The sequence below is a fragment of the Poromitra crassiceps genome, assembly GCF_964638095.1.
Source record: "Poromitra crassiceps genome assembly, chromosome: 7".
Lineage (NCBI taxonomy): Eukaryota > Metazoa > Chordata > Actinopteri > Beryciformes > Melamphaidae > Poromitra > Poromitra crassiceps.
The window spans coordinates 17,428,608-17,448,490 of NC_139628.1; the positions used below are offsets into that span (position 1 = coordinate 17,428,608).

Genomic DNA, 19,883 nt, shown 5'->3' on the forward strand with positions numbered 1-19,883 from the left:
CCCACCGACATTGGCCCAGGACCCTCCTGTATGCCTTCCCTCCCGTTCCACTGATTTCTCACCTCCTGTCACGGATAGAGGAGGAGGGCTTGTCCCTAATTCTGGTGGCACCAGAGCGCACGAATGCATCATGCTTCCTAACAGTGGTACAACTTCTGACAGGCACACCATGGAGACTTCCTGGCATGCGGCCACACTCTCACAGCTGGGCGGAACCATCCTCCAGCTGCCGGTGCTGTCCCAACGCCTATGGACTTGGGTGCTGAGTGGGACCGCTTGGCAGGGCTAGGCCTGCCCCCAAACGTAGTGCGTACTATTCAGGACGCAAGAGCCACCTCCACCACCTAGTCACAGAAACCATCAAAGGTTACGCTGCGGCAATCTCATCCTGTCACGAGGGGTTTGGGGACAGAACAGTGTTCTCCCACAACCTCCTTAAGCGATTCCTGAGAGGATTAAGGCACAATAAACCCGTTGTGTGCTCACTGGCTCCACACTGGGACTTATCCCTAGGTTTTACGCGCTCTGGGAGAGCCACCTTTTGAGCCGATAGACAAAATATCGCTCAAAATGCTTTCCCTGAAAACAGAACTCTTATTGGCTCTCACTTCAGCCAAGTGAGTGACTTGCGCGCTCTGTCGGTGGCTCCTTCATGCCATCAGAGCGGATGGAGGCTCGGCCACTCTGTTGCCAAAGCCCTCTTTCATCCCCAAGTCCCTGGACAGCTCGTTCAGGTCGAGAACAATCTCCCTGGAGGGTTTCTTTCCCCCACCTCACAGTGATCCCACTGAGGAGGCAGCTCATCGCCTGTACCCAGTATGTGCTCTGGCGCAATATGTTTTACACACGAAAATCAGATGGACTGTCCACTACAGAGTCCAGACGCCAGGGACCTCCCCCTCTACGCAGCAGCTCTTACACTGGCTCTGTGATGCCATCACAGAAGCCTATGTGGCATTGGGGACAGAACCCCCACAGGGCATCAGGGCACACTCCACCAGAGCCATGTCTTCCTCCATGGCACTGTTGAGAGGTATGTCAGTAGCAGACATCTGTGCAGCGGCCTCATGGGCCTCAGCGGGGCCCTTCATCCGCTTCTACCTGAGGGATGTGTCAGGGGTCTCCCTAACCCACTCGGTACTGGGCATGCGGGAGAACAGATACATTCTCTCCCCATGCGTATTTACGCACAAGTTTTGGTGCAAAATACCCCAGAGTGTTACACGCTTACGCCCCCGGCCTTGCCTGTGCGGACGTTAGCCAGACCGAACGGGGATACCCTGGTCCCCCCTCCTCCCGAAGGGGCGTGGCCAAGGACAGATGCCTATGTGAGGTACCTGGGCTGCAGCATCTTCTCCGCCACTAGACCTATGGGGTCACAGTGTGCGTTGAGGAGATCAGGCTCTGCCCTTTACCCAATAAAGCTGTTTTCCCACATGCGCCTTTTACCGCTAAATGACCAGAACGCGGTCTAATGCCTTCATGTGTGAAAGTTGTTTTCCGGTATAAGTGCGACCCCGTCGTCGCGGACATTTCACCAGTTTCGAGCCAGTCAGAAGAGCGGTATGCCGCGATAAGGGACACAAGTGTGAAACGTGTCAATTAATTTGCCGGTCCTTCTCTCATGGGCGAGGTGTACACACGTTGCTTAATGTTCCAGCGGGCATAATCTAATCATTCGCGCACATCAAAGCAAACTACTTCCACATTTCGCTTCGTGCATTTGCTTTGTCTACATACATACAAGCGTTGGGCGGCTTGCAAGCCGCTGCCATTCTCGCTGTGTCTGTCCTGTGTCAGGCTGCTGCGAAGTGCGGAGGACTGAAGGACTGGCCTCTCTCGAGCAGAGAGGGGAGGGGGGAAATCGGACACGGATCCCAACTTCTTCAAATATTTCAGTTCAAAGACTGGTTAGCGAATGTGAATGATACAACATACATGCCCTCTTAAGTCAAACGAGTGTGATTTATTGTGTGACAAGCAAACTTATTTCACCATCGGAGTTTTGCCGACATGTCACTCCCCACCCGCTCTGCAGTCCCGCTCCGCCCCCCAACATACAGGCAATTTCGCTGCTATATTCCCACATGCGAGCGCCCAGGTGTGAAGGGAAATGTCCGATATTGACTTACAGGTAATTTTCCGGTACGCATGTGGGAAAACGGCTTAAGTGAGGCCTAAAGGGCGGAGCTAATAGAAAATAAACTAAGGTTTAGAGAATAAACCCTAGTTTTTAGATATTAGCGTAGCCCTTTAGGCTCGGTGCACCCTGCTCCCCGAAGTAATGAAGAAAAATTACGAATTTGAGAGCTGAGCAATGGGCTCGCCAACCTTATATGGCATGCAGCAGAGTTGGCCAGCCATACTGTGTGGCTGGCCACGCCCACATGTGATATCACTAGGAAAAATCTTCAGTCTATTTCGCTGTCGCGAGGGATATTACCCAATAAGGGAGGCCTAAAGGGCTACGCTAATAGGCTATCTATAAACTAGGGTTTATTCCCTAAACCTTCGTTTTCAAAGCTACTGTATGCTGGTGCATGCTGGTTTTTTCAGCAGGGAGAGGTGTATAAATATTTGATATTAATGTTATTGGTTAGGCTATTCCCTTTTATTGTATACGATATATAGGCTACTGTAAGACAGGCTATAGGAAATATGAGATGAGTGTGTAGGTCTATGCATGCACATTCCAATAATTCCATTCAGTAAATTCAAATAACAACCCTGTGATGTTTTTAATAGTTTGTTACCGTTTATCATTTAATTGGGACATCCTTTTTTGGCGTGTTGCTACTCAAGTGCTTTTGGCACTATGCCTGGAATACAGTATATAATAAAATAAAGTAGCCGACAATAAAACATTAAAAGAAATGCGGTGATGACCGCGGTATTGTTACCGTCACAGCAAGTGGCCCAGACTCTCATCGAACGTGAAGTTGGGGGCAGATTTTACTATGTCAAGCCAAGTTACAAATCACTTCCTGTGTTGCCATAGGCAGCGCTATGACTATGCGCATGCCCAGGTTCTCCGCAAGTCGAATGGACCAATGGTTGTCGAGATATGCAAAGGACAGATTTCCAGGGGGGGAAAAACGTCTATTCCGACTAATACGATCATTTTTCTAAAATACAACAGCTTTAACTATTAACTATTAACTTTATATATTGAAAATAAAGCCATGGGTCAAAGAGATTCTTCCCCGTGCCCCCTGGGGGTTTCCTTCATAATAGGAAACCCACACAAAAACATGCAATATCCTGGTTGCTGTGGTTCCTCCTCTGGTCGTTAGGGGCGCCTGTTTGGAGGGAGGGGAACTCATTGGAATAGCGTGATCCTCCCACGTGCTATGTCCTACCAGTGAAGTCCTACCGGCGATTTTGACTCAAGAATGAACTAATGGCGGAGGCATAAATCCACGGAGCGGTCGTTCTAGTTTTAAATTGAAACTCAAATAAAGATATAGAACAAACATGAATATTTCTCTAATCATATACAATTGTTCCATGAATGTATAACAAATATTTGGCTCAAGTAAACCTTGTCTAAATGTTTGGTCTAAAAATTAATTTAACCATGACAATTAGCCGACTCACTTGTCTTGAGATTAGCCATCTTGATCTCGTCCACAAGATACGGCTCCTGTTTCTCAAGGATATCATAGAAGATATTGTTGCCTCTATCTCCGCTGGCCTGTAGTGATCTATAGAGTTTCCTCATCTGCTCCAGAGTGGTGGGTTCAAACATGATGTCATTGTAACATTCTTGGTTGATAACGTCCTTGGTCAGGAGCTCCTTCACGATTGGTTTGACCATGCTCACTCTCTGGATCAGCTCTACCCGGTGTGTATCCACAAACTGCTTCTCTGAGGAGAAAGGGAGTGAAAAATGACTGAGTTAATATCAGGCTGTAGCTGTAGGTATTTTGAAGACCTTTTTAGTTTACTATGCTCTGTGTCAGATAGATTAATTTCTTGTAGCAACGCTATGTGACATAGTAAGTGTTTTAACTGTTAGAATTTTGGACGTCTTACTTGGCTTTTAATTCTCTTTACATTATTTCCCCTTAACTCAGCCTCTTCCTCTTCTCCCTACTTATAGAGCTCAACAGGCACAATACTTTTTCCTGACGTCACTGCCCTGGAAGTAAGTTCCCCATTCATTTGGCCACTTAAAGCCCATCAGAATGCCACATTTATTTTCAACTATAGCCTACATTGCAGAAAAAACACACACCTTGATTTGAAAATGAGAATTCGTTTGTCATGGTTTTATTAGGCTGCATAATTCCCGACCATACAGGTCTGTGGTGTTAGGTGTAGGCCTATAACAGTAGATTACTTTTGAGAAAGTTGTGCCGGCCAGTACAGTAACCTCTTTCCCTGCAATTGCATGCATGCAAGACCAGCTTCTCCACAGCGCGGATGGCGTGACCGCAGTCAATAGCTTAACCCGAGTGGACAATTCTGATATAGGCTATTGAAATAGGCTAGAATTAAAATCTCACACATCCCTACCCTATTAAAGAAACACATATTTTTAAATGTGTATGTTATAGCCTATAATATGAACGAAACAACTAATTACAGTAAGCGCACGCTTTGGGACATAATAATACCATACCATGGGATATTCACTGCGTAACTGCGCGGCAGAGCCCTTTGGTGTGTTTCAAATGGATCGTTCCATCAGCACCAATTTCCGTTTCCAATTCTCTCCCTCTCTCTCCCCTCTCTCATCATCTTCCCTCTCTCTGTCTCTCTCTCTCGCTCTCCCGATCTCTCTTTTCTCTCTCGCCCTCTCTCTCTCTCTCACTCTGTCCATCTGCCCACGGCACTCAGCAAGAAAGAAGCTGCTGTCACAGACGTGACTGTGGCTTTTAAGGGGAGTGGAGATGATCTCACACTTGTGAATACTGTTTTGGGCATAAACACGCCTATATGGGGCGACACACCCACAATTAAGGCTTTGCGCGGCTCTATTCCAGCGCAAAATGGGCGCCAACGCAAAATTACCGCCTTTGCGACAATAGAGCCCTTAGTTAGGAAATGTAGTGGCTAACGGCTAACAGCTAGCTAACAGCAGATGGAATTTACAGTAAATGTTGTATTTGTCTATGACACGTCACTCGTTAGACAACATAATGTCTGACGTCATCACCCGTTTTTAACAGCTTAGTTTTAGGACTTTGAGCCCAAAATAAGGTTGTCAACAAAATACACTGATAAAGATATAGTACAATCATTAAAATTTCTCTGATTATATAAAATTGTTCCATGAATGTACTGTAAATGGCCAATTTTCCCCTGCTGCCCCGGTTGCTGCCCCACCATCTGCCGATGTGGGGAGAGCTGTAGACAGGCACCATGCTTCCTCCGACGCATGTTGCCAGCCGCTTCTTTTCACCTGACAGCGGGGAGCTTCACGGGAGCTTCAAGGGAGCTTCAAGGGAGGATCACGCTATTCCCACCAGTTCCCTTCTGCCCCCACCGACCAGAGGAGGCGCTAGTGCAACGAGGACACATACCCACAATCCGGCTTCCCTCCCGCAGACGCAGCCAATCATGCCTGTATGGATGCCCGACCAAGCCTGAGGTGGTGCGAACCTGCAACCCTCATGTTGGTAGGCAGGGAATCTACCGCTACACTACACGGATGCCCCTAAAAATTTAAACCATCACAATTAGCTTACTCACTTGTCTTGAGCTCAGCCATAAGAAACGGTTCAAGTTTCTCAAGGAGATCACAGAAGATATCTTTAGCTACACTGGGATTCAGTGACTTGATGAGTTCCCTCATCTTGTCTTCTCTTTTAGGTTTAGACATGATGTTATCATAACATTCTTGCTTGAAAACACCCTTAGTCAGGAGCTCATGTATGATTGGCTCGACCATGGTCACCCTCATGATCAGCTGTGCCCGGTGTTCAACCACAAAGTGCTTCCCTGAGGAAAAAAAGCAGTGAAAAGAGTTAATATCAGACTGTAATCCACGTCCACCTTTTCAGTTTACTATGCTCTGTGTCAGATAGATGCAAGGCTATCTGCTATCTGGCGTAAATGTTTTAACTCTGTTATGATTATATGGGCTTTTCATTCCTGTTAGTATATATATATTCATAACATAAGGCAGGGGGAAATATACCAGGCTTTACATGTTGACCTATAGAATTCTCATATGACAAAGATGTATCTACTCAATTGTCAGGGGAAAGGAGGGGGACAAGATACAATAGCAAACAAGTAGTAAAAACATAGCCAAGTTTACAATGGATGTGTATAACAATTTTTTTAAATATTTGTGTATTAATTATGCACATTCGTATTTGTAACTTCCAAAAACAAGACTCCAACACTCTTTCTGTCTGTCCTAGATATCTGTTCAGTGGATAGATGTATCCATTTACTATCTGACAGAGTGAGGAATGTCCAGGCTAATTTAGCCCTAATGGCCTGGGCCTCATCAAAATGTGTAAAATGAAGAAAGAGATGAAAAAGAAAGAATTGAAGCACAATACGCTGCATAGCATTAGCTTATTTGAGAGAAAACTCAACCATTCCCTTCACAGACTGATTTAGATTGTATTAAAGCTAGGATAGTCTGTCTAAAAGACAGCTAGGCCTATTAGGCTAGTGATGTAGAAGGAGTGCAGTGATGATTTAACAAACGCTCAAAGATCTTATAGTGAGAGCACACATGCACTCAACATGTTTTGGCTAGGAGCAGAGGACATGTGACCTTGTGGAGCAGAGACGAAGGGAGAGCAGGGATGAAGGCCACAGCTGAGTGGGTCAGAAAGTCTACTACAGCATTTATCTATGTGTATTTATGAAATCCAAATCCAAATTTCTATGTCAGCTACTGAAAGATAAAGAGAGAGAAAGCAAGAAGCTCTATTTCCATTAACTTGATATTCCATATTACAGTCTTTCATCGGAAATAGAGTTGATAGATACCAATTAAGCCATCAGTTTTGTTTTACAAATTAAGGATAGAAGCAAGATAACGTTAGGGTTGTGCTACAACCCGGGTTTTACGAGTGAGAACGAGAGCTCTCACTAGTGCCTAGTTCGCTGCGCACGCAGCACTATGGAAGACTGTCATTTTTGCTCCAAAAATTACTTTACATTAAAACCTGACCACGCCCCTTTAGGTGACGTGGTGCCCCCCTGGGGCTGACTGGGCCACCCACCTCACCCACGTCACGGCCAGTCAGCCCAGGGTCCGCCACTCATTTCTTCCAGCCAGCTGAGATCCGACGCACCCAGAGACGCATCGACGCAGCAAGGCTGGGTAGTGAGAGCTCTCGTTCTCACTCGTAAAACCCAGGTTGTAGCATAACCCTAACGTTTTACTTCGTTTCGAACTCAAGCTCTCACTAGTGCCTCAATTCAACCGACCTTGCTGCCGGGAGCACCCACAGGGCGACCCGAAAGGCACTGGTGAACCACGGCTATATGGCAACGTTTATGCCTAACCGAATGACATATTAGAGTGGCAACGATACTACTTTCTTGCCACCGACAGCACCGCGTGCGCGAACTGCGAACCGGACACGTCGAGACTGTAGTACCTGACAAAAGTGTGATGAGAGGACCATGAGGCCGCGGCACACATGTCCTCCACCGACACACCAGGCAACAACGCAGAGGATGTCGCAATACCTCGCGTAGAATGCGCCTTGATACCCTCCGGGGGAACCTTGCCCACGGCAGAGTATGCCAACGCGATCGCCTCCACTATCCAGTGTGATAAGCGATCCTTGGAAAGGGGTCCGCCCTGGGCCCCTTGCCCAAAGCAGACCAACAGCTGATCTGTAATGCGTAATGAACGCGTCCTGGCCACATAGGCCGAGAGTGCCCTTACGGGGCACAGCATGTGCAAACGTCTCTCCTCGCCCGAACTGAACGGCGGGGGACAGAATGCCGATAAGTCTATAACCATAGACCTATAGCTGGCATTAATATTCTTGGGCTGGTACGCCGGGTTAGGTCGCAACGTAACCCTGCGCCCATCGTCCCCAAAAACCATACAGGCCTGCTGCACTGAGAGGGCAATCAGGTCACCGACTCTCTTTCCTGACGATAAGGCCAGCAGCAGCGCGGTCTTTAAGGACAGAACTTCAAATCGGCGGAGTCCAAGGGCTCAAACGGATGACCCGTTAGCCCGTCCAGCACCGTAACCAGGTCCCATTTGGGAAAAACGCACCGCACCGGCGGGCGCAGTTTACGCGCCCCCTTCATGAAGCGCGAGACCAAAGGGCACACCCCCACTGGGGTCCCTTCAATCCCCATGTGGCAAGCCGAAATCGCGGCTACGTACACCTTCAGCGACTGCGGGGACTGGCCCGCGTCAAGCAAGCTTTGAAGGAAACAGAGAACTGGATGCACGCTGCAGTTCACTGGATCCACACCCTTACTTGTGCACCATCGCGAAAAAACCCGCCACTTGTACACGTACTGAGTGCGGGTCGAAGCAGCCCTAGCACTCTGAATAGTGCGCACCACATTGTCGGGCAAGCCCCGTGCTAGCAACTGGTCCCGTTCAGGAGCCAGACTGCTAACTTCCACCTGCCTGGGGAGGGGTGGAACACCTCCCCCTCCGCCTGGGATAGGAGATCGGCCCGCACCGGCAATGCCCAAGGCGGGCCCTGCGCCAGGGAGACCAGGTCCGCAAACCATGTCTGCCTGGGCCAGAACGGAGCCACTAGAACGAGCCGGAGACGCTGTTCCTTCACCCTGTCCAACACCTGACGGATCAGGGGGATCGGTGGAAACGCATAAAGCCCCTCCCGTGGCCACGCGTTCGCCAACGCGTCGTGTCCCAACGGGGGGCTGTCCTCCTGGATCGAGAACCACAATGGGCAGTGCGTCGCGCGCCGCGATGCGAAGAGATCGACGCGGGCACGACCGAACCTGGCCCAAATCTGTTCCACCACCTGAGGGTGGAGGCACCACTCCGTATGACGGGGGTAGCCTCGAGACAGCAGGTCGGCGCCGTAATTCAGCCGTCCCGGCAGATAGACCGCCGACACTGACAGGAGACGGGGATACGCCCACAGGTGAATCTCCGCCGCTAACCGGTTCAAAGTCTTCGACCGCACACCGCCCTGTTTGTTCAGGTGGGCGATCGCCGCCATATTGTCCGAGCGAATCAGCACATGGCGTCCATGTATGACTCGCTGGAAATGAAGCAGAGCGAGGCGGATCGCCTCCAGCTCCAAGACGTTTATGTGGCGATGCTCCTGAGCCTCCCACCGGCCGTTCGCCGACAGAAGCCCGCACACCGCACCCCAACCCCAGAGGGAGGCGTCGGTGCGAATCACTAGCCTGAGCGGGACCGGGCCCAATCGAGTGCCCCTCGATAGGTAACGGGGGTCTGCCCATATGGCCAAAGCCAGGCGGGCTTGACCTGTCATAGGCACCCTGCGATGACGGTCCCTGGCTGGATCCAAGCGCAACGCAAGGAACCAGATATGGAACGGACGCATGTGTAGCCTCCCCAGGGGGAGCACATGCAGTGCCGAGGCCATCAGGCCCAACATGACTGTGCACTGAAGCACTGACACCGAGGAGCATCGACTTAATGCCCTCGCTGTCCGCACCGTGCGCGCCTGTCGCTCCCGCGAAAGGCGGGCTCGCATGGCCCGGGAGTTCAACTCGAGCCCCAGGAAGATCGCCGTCTGCTCTGAGGCGAGGCAGCTCTTTTTCCAGTTCACCAGGAACCCTAAGGTTTGTAGGTGATCGGTCACCACCTTGGTATGTTTCATGGCATCGATCCTCGAGCCGGCCACAATAAGAGCGTCGTCGAGGTAAAGGAAGATGCGAACCCCTCTCGCGCGGAGGGGGGCCAAGGCCGTCTCCACGCAAGCCGTGAAGGTTCGCGGGCTCAAAGACATGCCGAAAGGCAAGACACAGAACTCGTAAGCCTTCCCCAGGAAGGAGAACCTCAGGTATTTCCTGTGTCTCTTGACCACGTGGACATGGAAGAACGCATCTTTGAGGTCCACGGAAGTAAAGAAATCCCCCTGTCTCAATGCGTTGAAGAGGTGGGGAAAAGAGAGCATTCGGAACGGGAGCTTCCTCAGCGTCTTGTTGAGGCGCCGGAGGTCCAGAATTGGACGCATGGAGCCGTCCTTTTTGGGCACGAAGAAAGTACCTGTGGTAGAAGCCCGAGCGCACCTCTGCCTTGGGGACCAAGCGGATCGCCCCCTTGGCGAGGAGCGAAATGACCTCCTTGTGGAGTATGTCCATGGACTCCCCTTCCACGGCCGTATCGTGGGTCCCGTCGAACCTGGGTGGGGCCCTGGCAAATTGCAGGGCGTAAGCCTTCCGAAGGGTGCGCCGCAGCCACGGGGATGGGGAACACAGACGCTCCCAGGCCTCGAGCCTGTCGGGCAACGATGGTCTGAGTATATTGTTGGGCACCGGGGGACCCGGTGCTTTGGTTGGGGAAGAAAAAGGGGGGGGCGGGACCAAAGAGGCTAAGCCCCCCTGCCGGTTTCTTACGCGGGCTCCACCTACTGACGTGCCCTGTGAGCGTGTTGAACCGGCGAAACCCCCCAGCCGTGCAGCTTTCGCCGGCTGGGGGGAGTAAGGAGGCAAGACTCTCTTTTGAGCGCCGGATGCGGACTCGTCCGCTCGTGCGGTCCCCAGGAGAGCTCCCGACCAACGATGGGCCCATGGCACCATCGATGGTGGGCTTGTCCCGGGGGCCTCCTGACGGCGGATAAGCGATCCTGGGAGAGCTCCCGACCGAACTCGGGCGCTGGGCACCGAGGACGATGGGCTTGTCCCTAAAGCTACAAGCCGAAGGCTGGCCCTGAAGCCAAGCCCCGGCGAGCTGGGTTGGGTAGGCCCCTGCTGAGTCCCAGACCGAAGTTGAGCGCTGAGCTCCAACGACGGTGGGCTCATAGCCCCCCCCCTTCCCCAGGGAGGTGACTAAGTACGGGACTGGTTACCCGCTCCCCGCGCACCCCCTCGTTTTGGGGGGCGGGGGCCGCGTACCCTGGCCTGCCGTGGAACCCATGATGGGCCCACCGCGGCTGGGTGGGGCGCATCCATTGGGGGCGCCCTAGCCGGTGAGACTCGTACCCGCTGGCGCGGGGCGGCCCGCGGCGGCGGAGGCCCCGGAGGGCGACTCTGCGCGCGCGCTTTGACCTGGAACCGGCGGTCCTCCCCTTTCACCCGCTTGGGCATGAGGGTGCTGACCGCCGCCGAGTCCCTCTGACGCGTCTCCAACCGCTGGGCCCAGTTTTCCACGGAAGGGCCGAACAGGCCCTCCGGGGGGATCTGAGCCCCCAGCAACCTCTTCTTATCCTGCTCAAGGAGCTGGGTAAGGTTCAGCCACAGGTGGCGGTGGGTGAGAACGGAGAAGGCCATGACCTTCCCACTGTTCTGCGCCAGGCAGTCTACCATACGCATGGCGTAATCTGTGGCCATCCTGAGCTCTGTAAACAGCTCGGGGGCAGGGTCACCTTGCATCTCCCGCAGGAGCACGGCCTGGTAGCCCTGTAAAATGGCCAGGTTGTTGGTCATGGCGGCGGACTGCCCCGCCGCCAAGTACGCCTTTTCGGCCAACTTGGCTGTAAGTTGGCACGCCTTAGAGGGCAAAGCAGGCCTCGCGGGGTTAGGGGCCAGGTGTCTGGCCACCATATCCTCGAGGGGAGGCATCGCGGTTAACGCGAGTTTCTCCGCCCCCTCTAAGGCCGACCACGGAGCCATGCCCGCGCAGAGCGGCTTGGTCTCCTGAGGCCTTTCCCATCCTGACTGTACAGCGCGAACCACGTCAATACAGACGGGCAGCCGGGGCTTCGGGCGGGGTGCCTGTGGTGCCTGGAGTGGCTGGTAATAGCAACCCAGCAGCACTGATTCGGGGGGCGGAGGTGGCTCGGCCCGAGCGATGCCGAGCTTCGCCGCAGCCCTAAACATTACCCCCAAAAACTGCTTCTGATAGGGCTCGTTGAGGCTAGCCTCCGAACGGGTCCCCACCAGAGAGGTGACCGTGGTAGCGCGGTCCCATTCCTCCCCGCCAGACAGCTCCCCTTGGGGGGCGTCCTGGGGGGGAATAATGGGGTCGTAGGGGAAGAGCCCCCCCTGTTGTAACACAGGGTCGATGGGCTCGTCCCCCCAGTTTAAAACCTGCTGCTCGGGTAGGACCGGGGAGCCCTGCTCGTCAGGTAGCTCCTCTTCCTCCGAGCGGTCAGACCCACCGCATGCGCCTCCGTCGGGAGGTGCATGGCTAAGCCGCGGGCCCACCTGGACAAAGAGCATCGCTCTTTCCCGTAAAACGGCCAGGGTAAAGCCTTCGCAGGCCCGGCAGAAATCTGGCCTAAGCAGAGCGTCGCTAGCATGGTTATGCCCGAGGCAAAACACACACTCCCTGTGGCGGTCCTGGATCGCCAATGTAGCCTCACAGCTAACACAGCTCTTGGCTGTCTCCCCCTGTCTCATGGCAGCCGCCCGGTTCATTATGCGAGTAAGCAAAGCTAACCCGCCAACAAGCCCCGCCGACTGTACCAGAATTAGCGGGAGTTAACCGTGTAAGTCGGCTAATTACAGTAGCTTGCAACGGTGAAGATGCTGGAGTGCTACAAGCTAGCTGCTAGCTGCACGAGACAACTAGCTAGCTATCTATCTAACGTTACTCCAGCCGGAGAAACGCGCGCGCTCTAACGCTAGTAGCTGGCGCCTAAAGTACCTAGCAAACAGAAGCAACCGCACGGATGCAAAAAAGCTATCTGTGACAACTGTGCTGATTAGCCCGTTGTTCTAGTGCTAACGGTACAAGCTATTCTGCACGTATGCAACCTAGCTAATAGTTTTGAGTGCAGACCTGAGTCAGCGCCCAAGCCTAACACAACGTTACCCCAGCCGGGAAAAACGTTCACATGAGCTGCACGGCGGCAGCTAAACAACAGTTAACAATGAAAGACACTCTTAGCTTTGGATGGCTTGATCCGATGCCGCTGGTGAAGAGTACAGGAACGGGTCCCCGAATCCTGATTTATCTCGTCCACGCGAACCTCTTGAGGTGGGCAAATCAACCGGAGCGAATCTATTTATCCAAGCTATGAAGAGCGCTAATTTCAGAGCTAACCGCGGAGCTTAAGAAACGACGTCCTCACACTGGCTGGAAGAAACGAAGAGTGGCGGACCCTGGGCTGACTGGCCGTGACGTAGTCACGGGGTGAGGTGGGTGGCCCAGTCAGCCCCAGGGGGGCACCACGTCACCTAAAGGGGCGTTGTCAGGTTTTAATGTAAAGTAATTTTTGGAGCAAAAATTACAGTCTTCCATAGTGCTGCGTGCGCAGCGAACTAGGCACTAGTGAGAGCTTGAGTTCGAAACGAAGTAAAACCATATTTTTTCTCCCCATGAATGTATAAAAAAATATGTGGCTCAAGTAGAGCATGTCTATATGTTTGGTCTAAAAATGAATTTAACCATAACAATTAGCCTACTCACTTGTCTTGAGATGGGCCATAAGATATGTTTCATGTTTCTCAAGGATATCATAGAAGATATCTTTTTCTCCACTGGCATGCAGTGACTTATAGAGTTCCCTCATCTGGTCCTTAGTGGTAGATTTAGACATGATGTTATCATGACATTGTTTGTTGATAACGTCCTTGGTCAGGAGCTCCTTCATGATTGGTACGACCTTGCTCGCTCTCTGGATCAGATCTTCCTGGTGTTTATCCACAAAGTGCTTCCTCTTCCCTGAGGAGAAAGGGAGAGAAAATGACTGGGTAAATATCAGGCTGTTATCCGCTTGCACCTTGCGTCTAGTTCAGGGGTGGCCAAACTACGGCCCGCGGGCCAACTGCGGCCCGCTGCCCGTTTTTAAGTGGCCCGCCATGAATTTAGCAAAAAAAAAAAATCCCCTAAAAACGTTTTTCAGTTTTTCTGTTTTAAAGTTTAAAACAGAAAACAAAAACGGGAAAAAAACAGAAAAACAAAAACATAAAGAAAAAGAAACGGAAAAACAAAAACAAAAAAACGGATTCCCCCCATTTCGTTTTTTCAATTTAAAACCATTGAAAATGAGTTATACTTGAGTACCCTGACCTGGTCTATTTATTTTTAAACATTTTTAATACTGAATGAATGTTTAATACTAATGTTATGTTAAATTATCTCTGTCTTAACCTGTTGGCACAGGAAAAGAAAATTTGAAAACATACAGAAATAGCCATTGTAATAGGTGAGCACATCAAGAAACTGTGTGTCATATATTTATTTAGATATTAATTAAATTTTTGATGGCACAAGGGTTTTCTGGTCCAATTTTCTTGCTGCGAAAACTGCCGCACTTAAAGTCCCTGGAAACCAGAAATATTTTATTATTATTTTGCATTTTGAGTTCATCACATCACAGGAGCCTATGTTAATAAGCCACCAGCCAAATTTGAACGATGATGAACGTCGCAAAGTATATAAATTTAGCTTTGACAGCCATGCCAAAAGTCATGAGAATCAATTAGTTTTTAGAGTGTATTTTCTCCCGCGGACTGTGTGGGCGTGTCCCGTCTGCAGCAGGGCTCCGAGAGAGAGAGAGCGCGAGACAGAGGGGGGGAGGGAAACGGAGAAAGAGAGATCAAGTGCTTGTGTCGAACACACTGTGTGTGTGTGTGTGTGTGTGTGTGTGTGTGTGTGTGTGTGTGTGTGTGTGTGAGTAACCTCGCGTCACCAGGCTGTGTCGAGCGCTATGCTGCGCTCTCTCTCTCTCTCTCTCTCTCGGGACTAGTGAGAGAGAGAGAGAGAGAGAGAGAGAGAGAAAGAGAAGCATAGCGCTCGCACACAGAGTGGGAGAGAGACACACAGACACTGAGCCAGCGCTGTCACTGGGGGAAAAGAACGGACAAAAGGAGGGTGGGTGCGGATTGCGCGCGTGTACAAAGGTTATATGGAGCTTATGACGTCATAAGCTCCTGCATTTTAGCACCTCGCGCACTGCTCTCTTCAATGAGGAAGTACCTTGTACAATCTTGTAGAAAAGTGTTGATTTTAAGGCTTTGGGTTGAAAGTAATGCATAATAATTTCGGAGGCACATAGTTACTAACATAACACCCTAAATAACATAGTTAGAACGTTTTTGTGGATTTTGGTTTCCAGGGACTTTAATATTGTAGCGACCCGGGGTTTTGACATGTAATGGGGGTGTCTCGGTGTGTAGCTAGGAACTGATGTGTGGGGGTGTTCCTGGGGGGGAACGCAATGAAAGGGGGAACTTCCTGTCTGACAGCGCATGCCTGGAGTCAGTCTCTATGAACAGGAAGCAAGGAAGCAGCTAGCTAGCTAAGAGCGTGACAACCGCCTAGAGTTGTAATATAAAAACCCCGTACCAACTATAAGCCTATTGATTCCGGACGAATACCTGAATCGTTACATTGGTGTCAGGAGTGAAGCGGGGAATATTGCCTCCGTTGTTGGCCAAGATGGTAAATAAGCTTCTCAGGAGGGAGCGGAGAGGAGTAAGACGAAAGGCGGGGAGGGAGAAAGCCCGGACGGCCAGCCAGGCGGCCGGAGAGAAGCACGGTCAGGCGGACAAAGTTGCTCCCGCAGCGGCCGGAGAGAAGCACGGTCAGGCGGACAAAGTCGCTCCCGCAGCGGCCCAGGCGGAGCGAGCAGTGGCAAGCCGGGTGTTGGTGAGGGTGAAGCTCGAGCCAGACGCCGGAGCCGCCGTAGCCACGGAAGCTATCACGCGGGCCAGTGACGGGGCTATGGCGCGGACCGAGGCGGTGCGGGACGGTGCCCGCCGAAGCAAGAAGGAAGTAAATCCCCCGAAATACAACGGTAAAGGCGAGTGGGAGTCATACTGCCAAATGTTTAACGTGGCGGCAGACATGAATGGTTGGTCGAGAGAGGAGAGAGCCAACCATCTCGTGATGTCCCTCGAGGGCGATGCTATAACGTGCGTGTCGGCAATGGCCGATACAAAGAACTTTGATGTGGTGGTGGCGGCCCTGCGGAGGCGCCTAGGCCGATGCGAGGAGAAAGGCATCGTGGTCGCGGAACTGTGTAACAGGCTTAGACGGCCGGGGGAGTCGCTGCGGGCACTGGCAACAGACATTGAGATTCTCAGCCGGCGCGCGTACAGCCAGCTGCCACCGGAGTCGCTGGATGAGTTGGCCAGAAACTACTTTATCCAGGCAATCGTACCGCGGAGTCTAAGCAATCAAATAATGCTGAGACGGCCGAAAACACTAGAGGAAGCGCTGGAGTTGGCGCTGGAGAGAGAGACTGTGGAGGGCTGGGGCGCGAGCAGCGGCACGATGGAGGCCGCCCCTGTGGCGAGAATGGCAGTGGAGAGCCCGCCACGGGAAGAGCCAGCGTGGAAGTTGGTGGAGCAAAGCAGCACGGTGTGGGAGCTGTCTGAGTCGGTGCGCCAGTTAAAAGAACAACTGCTCCGAAGCGCGACCCTACAGCCCACCCCACGAAACAATAACCGGCCCAGAGGGTCCGGGAGCATGATCTGTTGGGGCTGTGGGCGCCCCGGACATCGGGAAGCAGAGTGCCGCCGAAGAACGTGGAACCAGGTAAACGGCACGGGGCCCGTCTAGAAGGGGCGAGACGGGTCTCCGATGTCATATCCCCCATGGCCACGTCACCGTGGGAGGGGGCCCATCGGCACAGATGGGGAGGTGGGGCCACCGGAGTCGCTGGATGAGTTGGCCAGAAACTACTTTATCCAGGCAATCGTACCGCGGAGTCTAAGCAATCAAATAATGCTGAGACGGCCGAAAACACTAGAGGAAGCTCTGGAGTTGGCGCTGGAGAGAGAGACTGTGGAGGGCTTCCCCTGAAGCAGACGACCCCTACCCCCGCCCCTCCCCCAACCCAGTCCCCTGCCCCGCGCAAAGCCCCTCCCCCAACCCAGACCCCTGCCCCGCACCAAGCCCCTCCCCCAACCCAAGCCCCTCACCCACCTCAGAACACTTCCCCTCCGCCACCGCTATATAGAAGGGGAGACAGATAGGTTGGTGGTGCTGAGAAGGTTGCATAAACGCCAGAGCGAGGGTTTAGAAACCCAACAGAGCGAAGAACTGTGGCAAGTAATAGAGGAATATAAAGACATTTTCGCGATGTCAGATGATGAGCTGGGCTGTACACACCTGGTGCAGCACCAGATAGACACCGAGGGGGCGTGGCCCATCAGGTCGCATCCCCGTCGAGTTCAGGCAGCGCGGAGGGAAATAGCGAATGAAGCCGTGGAGAACATGCTGCGCGCGGGGATCATTGAGCCGTCCGAGAGCCCGTGGGCGTCGGGGGTGGTGTTGGTAAAAAAGAAAAATAGCTTGAAGATGAGATTCTGCTTGGACTATAGGGGGCTGAACAAAGTGACTAAGAAAGACGCGTACCCGATGCCCATCATCGAGGAGCTGTTAGACGCGGTGGGGGAGTCATCCTGGTTCTCATCCCTAGACCTTCGCAGCGGCTACTGGCAGGTGCCCCTCTGCGACGAAGCCAAGCCGAAGACCACCTTCCGCACCGAGAGGGGGCTGTGGCAGTTTCGAGTCCTCAGTTTCGGGCTGTGCAACGCACCAGCAACATTCGAGAGACTAATGGAGAAGCTGCTGACGAACATTCCCCAAAGCGAATGTGTCGTGTATCTGGATGACTTATTGACACACGGTGGCTCGTTCCAGGCAGCAGTGGGGGCGTTACGGAAGGTCCTGAAGAAGATAGCCGAGGCGGGTCTGAAGTTACACCCAGACAAGTGCCACTTCATGAAGAGGGAAGTGGAGTTCTTGGGGCATGGCATCGGCGTGGGGGGCATCCGCACCCTAGAGGAGAAGACACGGGCGGTAGTGGAGTGGCCCACCCCCAGGGACAAGGGACAGCTCGAGAGCTTTGTGGAGCTCGCCTCATACTATAGGAAATTCGTAAAGGGGTTTTCTAAAATCGCTGAGCCACTGTTCCGGCTGAAGGAAAAGAACACAGACTTCCACTGGACGACAGAATGCCAACTAGCGTTCGAATCCCTCAAGAAAGCGCTGACAGAGGCTCCTGTGCTCAGAGCACCAGACCCCACCCTGCTGTTTCTACTGGACACTGATGCCAGCAATGGGGGTATGGGAGCCGTGCTGTCCCAGGCGGGGTCGGACGGAGAGAGGGTGGTGGCGTACTTCAGCAAAACGTTTGACAAAACGGAACGAAACTACTGCGTCACCCGCTGGGAGCTCCTCGCTGTCGTGGAAGCATTACGGCACTTCAGATACTACCTCCTGGGGCAGCCTCGATTCACCATCAGGACCGATCACTCAGCGTTGCAGTGGCTGTGGTCCTTCCGAGAGCCGGAGGGTCAGGTGTGCCGCTGGCTGGAAAGGATGGCGGACTACAACTTCACCATAGAGCACAGAGCCGGGGCGCGCCACGTCAACGCAGATGCCCTGTCACAACGGCCCTGCGCCGAGAGGGGGTGTGTGTACTGCGAGAAGAGAGAAGTGAGAGAGAGAGAACTCCAAGAGGAAGAGAGGATATGCCCCAACCATACTGGGAACGGACCGGTGTGCAGGGGGCTGCAGGTGGCAGAAGCGGCGGATTGGAGAGCCCATCAGGAGCATGACACAGAGTTGTGGCCAGTCCTGCAGTGGGTAGAGGGCGGCCAGAAGCCGCCCTGGAAAGAGGTGGCAGGGGCCACCGACGCAACAAAAGGACTGTGGTCAGAGTTTGAAACCCTGAGTCTGAGCAACGGGGTGCTGCTGAAGTCCTGGAAGGAGCCAGCGACGGGAGAAAGCAAGTGGCGGAAGGTAGTGTCAAAGACGTTGAGAGAGGAGGTGTGCAGGAGCTGCAGTGGAACCGCAAGAGCTGGACACTTTGGAGTCAATAAAACCCTCCGCCGCCTTAGACAGGGTTTTTACTGGGGGCGGATGAGGAGAGACATCGAAGACTTTTGCCGCCGTTGCGACCTCTGTGCGGCGTACAAGGGTCCGCTAGACCAGTCTCGCGCCCCGCTCCAACAACTAGCAGCAGGAGCTCCCATGGAGAGGGTGGCGGTGGACGTAATGGGGCCGTTCCCACGCACGGAGAAGGGGAATCGATACGTCCTGGCAGCCATGGACTATTTTACAAAATGGCCGGAAGCATACGCGCTGCCCGACCAGGAGGCGGGAACGGTGGTCGACGCACTGGTGGCAGGCATGTTCAGCAGGTTCGGAGTGCCGGAAACCCTCCACAGTGACCAAGGGAGGAACTTTGAGTCACGGGTGTTCGCCACCATGTGCGAGCGACTGAACATCAAGAAGACGCGGACCACGGCACTACACCCCCAGAGCGACGGCCTTGTGGAGAGATTCAATCGGACGCTGGGGAAACAGTTGGCCATCCTCACCAAGGAACACCAGAGGGACTGGGATACGCACCTTCCCCTCATCCTCATGGCCTACAGGTCTGCTGTCCAAGAGTCCACCTTCTGCACACCCGCTCTGCTCATGTTGGGCCGGGAACTGCGGACACCAGCGGAAATGGCGTTCGGCAAACCCCCGGACGCACTGGATGCGCCCCCGGGGAGAGAGTACGCCAGGAGGCTGCAAGACCGGTTAGAGTCCGCTCATAACTTCGCTCGAGATCAGTTGGACAAGGCGGGCATGAGACAAAAAAGGAACTATGATGTGAGGGCGAGGGGGAACCATTTCCAGGTCGGGGAGCCGGTCTGGGTGTACACACCCCGGAGGAAGAAAGGGCGATGCCCCAAACTGGACTGTCACTGGACAGGGCCTTGCAGGGTCCTGGAGAGAATGGGGGAGGTGGTATACCGAGTGCAGATGCCACTTGGTGGCAGGAAGGTACTCCACCGGGATAGGTTGGCCCTGTACAGGGGGGGGGGTGCATCCTCCCTCCGGGTCTCAACTGCCCAGCGGTCTCACCCAGACCCGCTGG

General features: G+C 53.2%; 1 protein-coding gene across 1 annotated transcript in view; it reads right to left on the reverse strand.

Annotated features, from left to right (window-relative positions):
- LOC310779448 (uncharacterized protein) overlaps positions 1 to 15,251 on the reverse strand; it is a gene marked incomplete at its 5' end in the record, with an annotated part of 31,784 nt that extends 16,533 nt beyond the window's left edge. Inside the window, 6 exons of the mRNA XM_083639981.1 lie at positions 3,598 to 3,867; positions 5,698 to 5,946; positions 11,172 to 11,319; positions 11,935 to 12,057; positions 13,626 to 13,720; positions 15,245 to 15,251. Coding sequence (XP_083496107.1) covers positions 3,598 to 3,867; positions 5,698 to 5,946; positions 11,172 to 11,319; positions 11,935 to 12,057; positions 13,626 to 13,720; positions 15,245 to 15,251 — 892 coding nt within the window. The remainder of the gene's footprint in view (positions 1 to 3,597; positions 3,868 to 5,697; positions 5,947 to 11,171; positions 11,320 to 11,934; positions 12,058 to 13,625; positions 13,721 to 15,244) is intronic.
- Between the last annotated feature and the right edge of the window lie 4,632 nt (positions 15,252 to 19,883).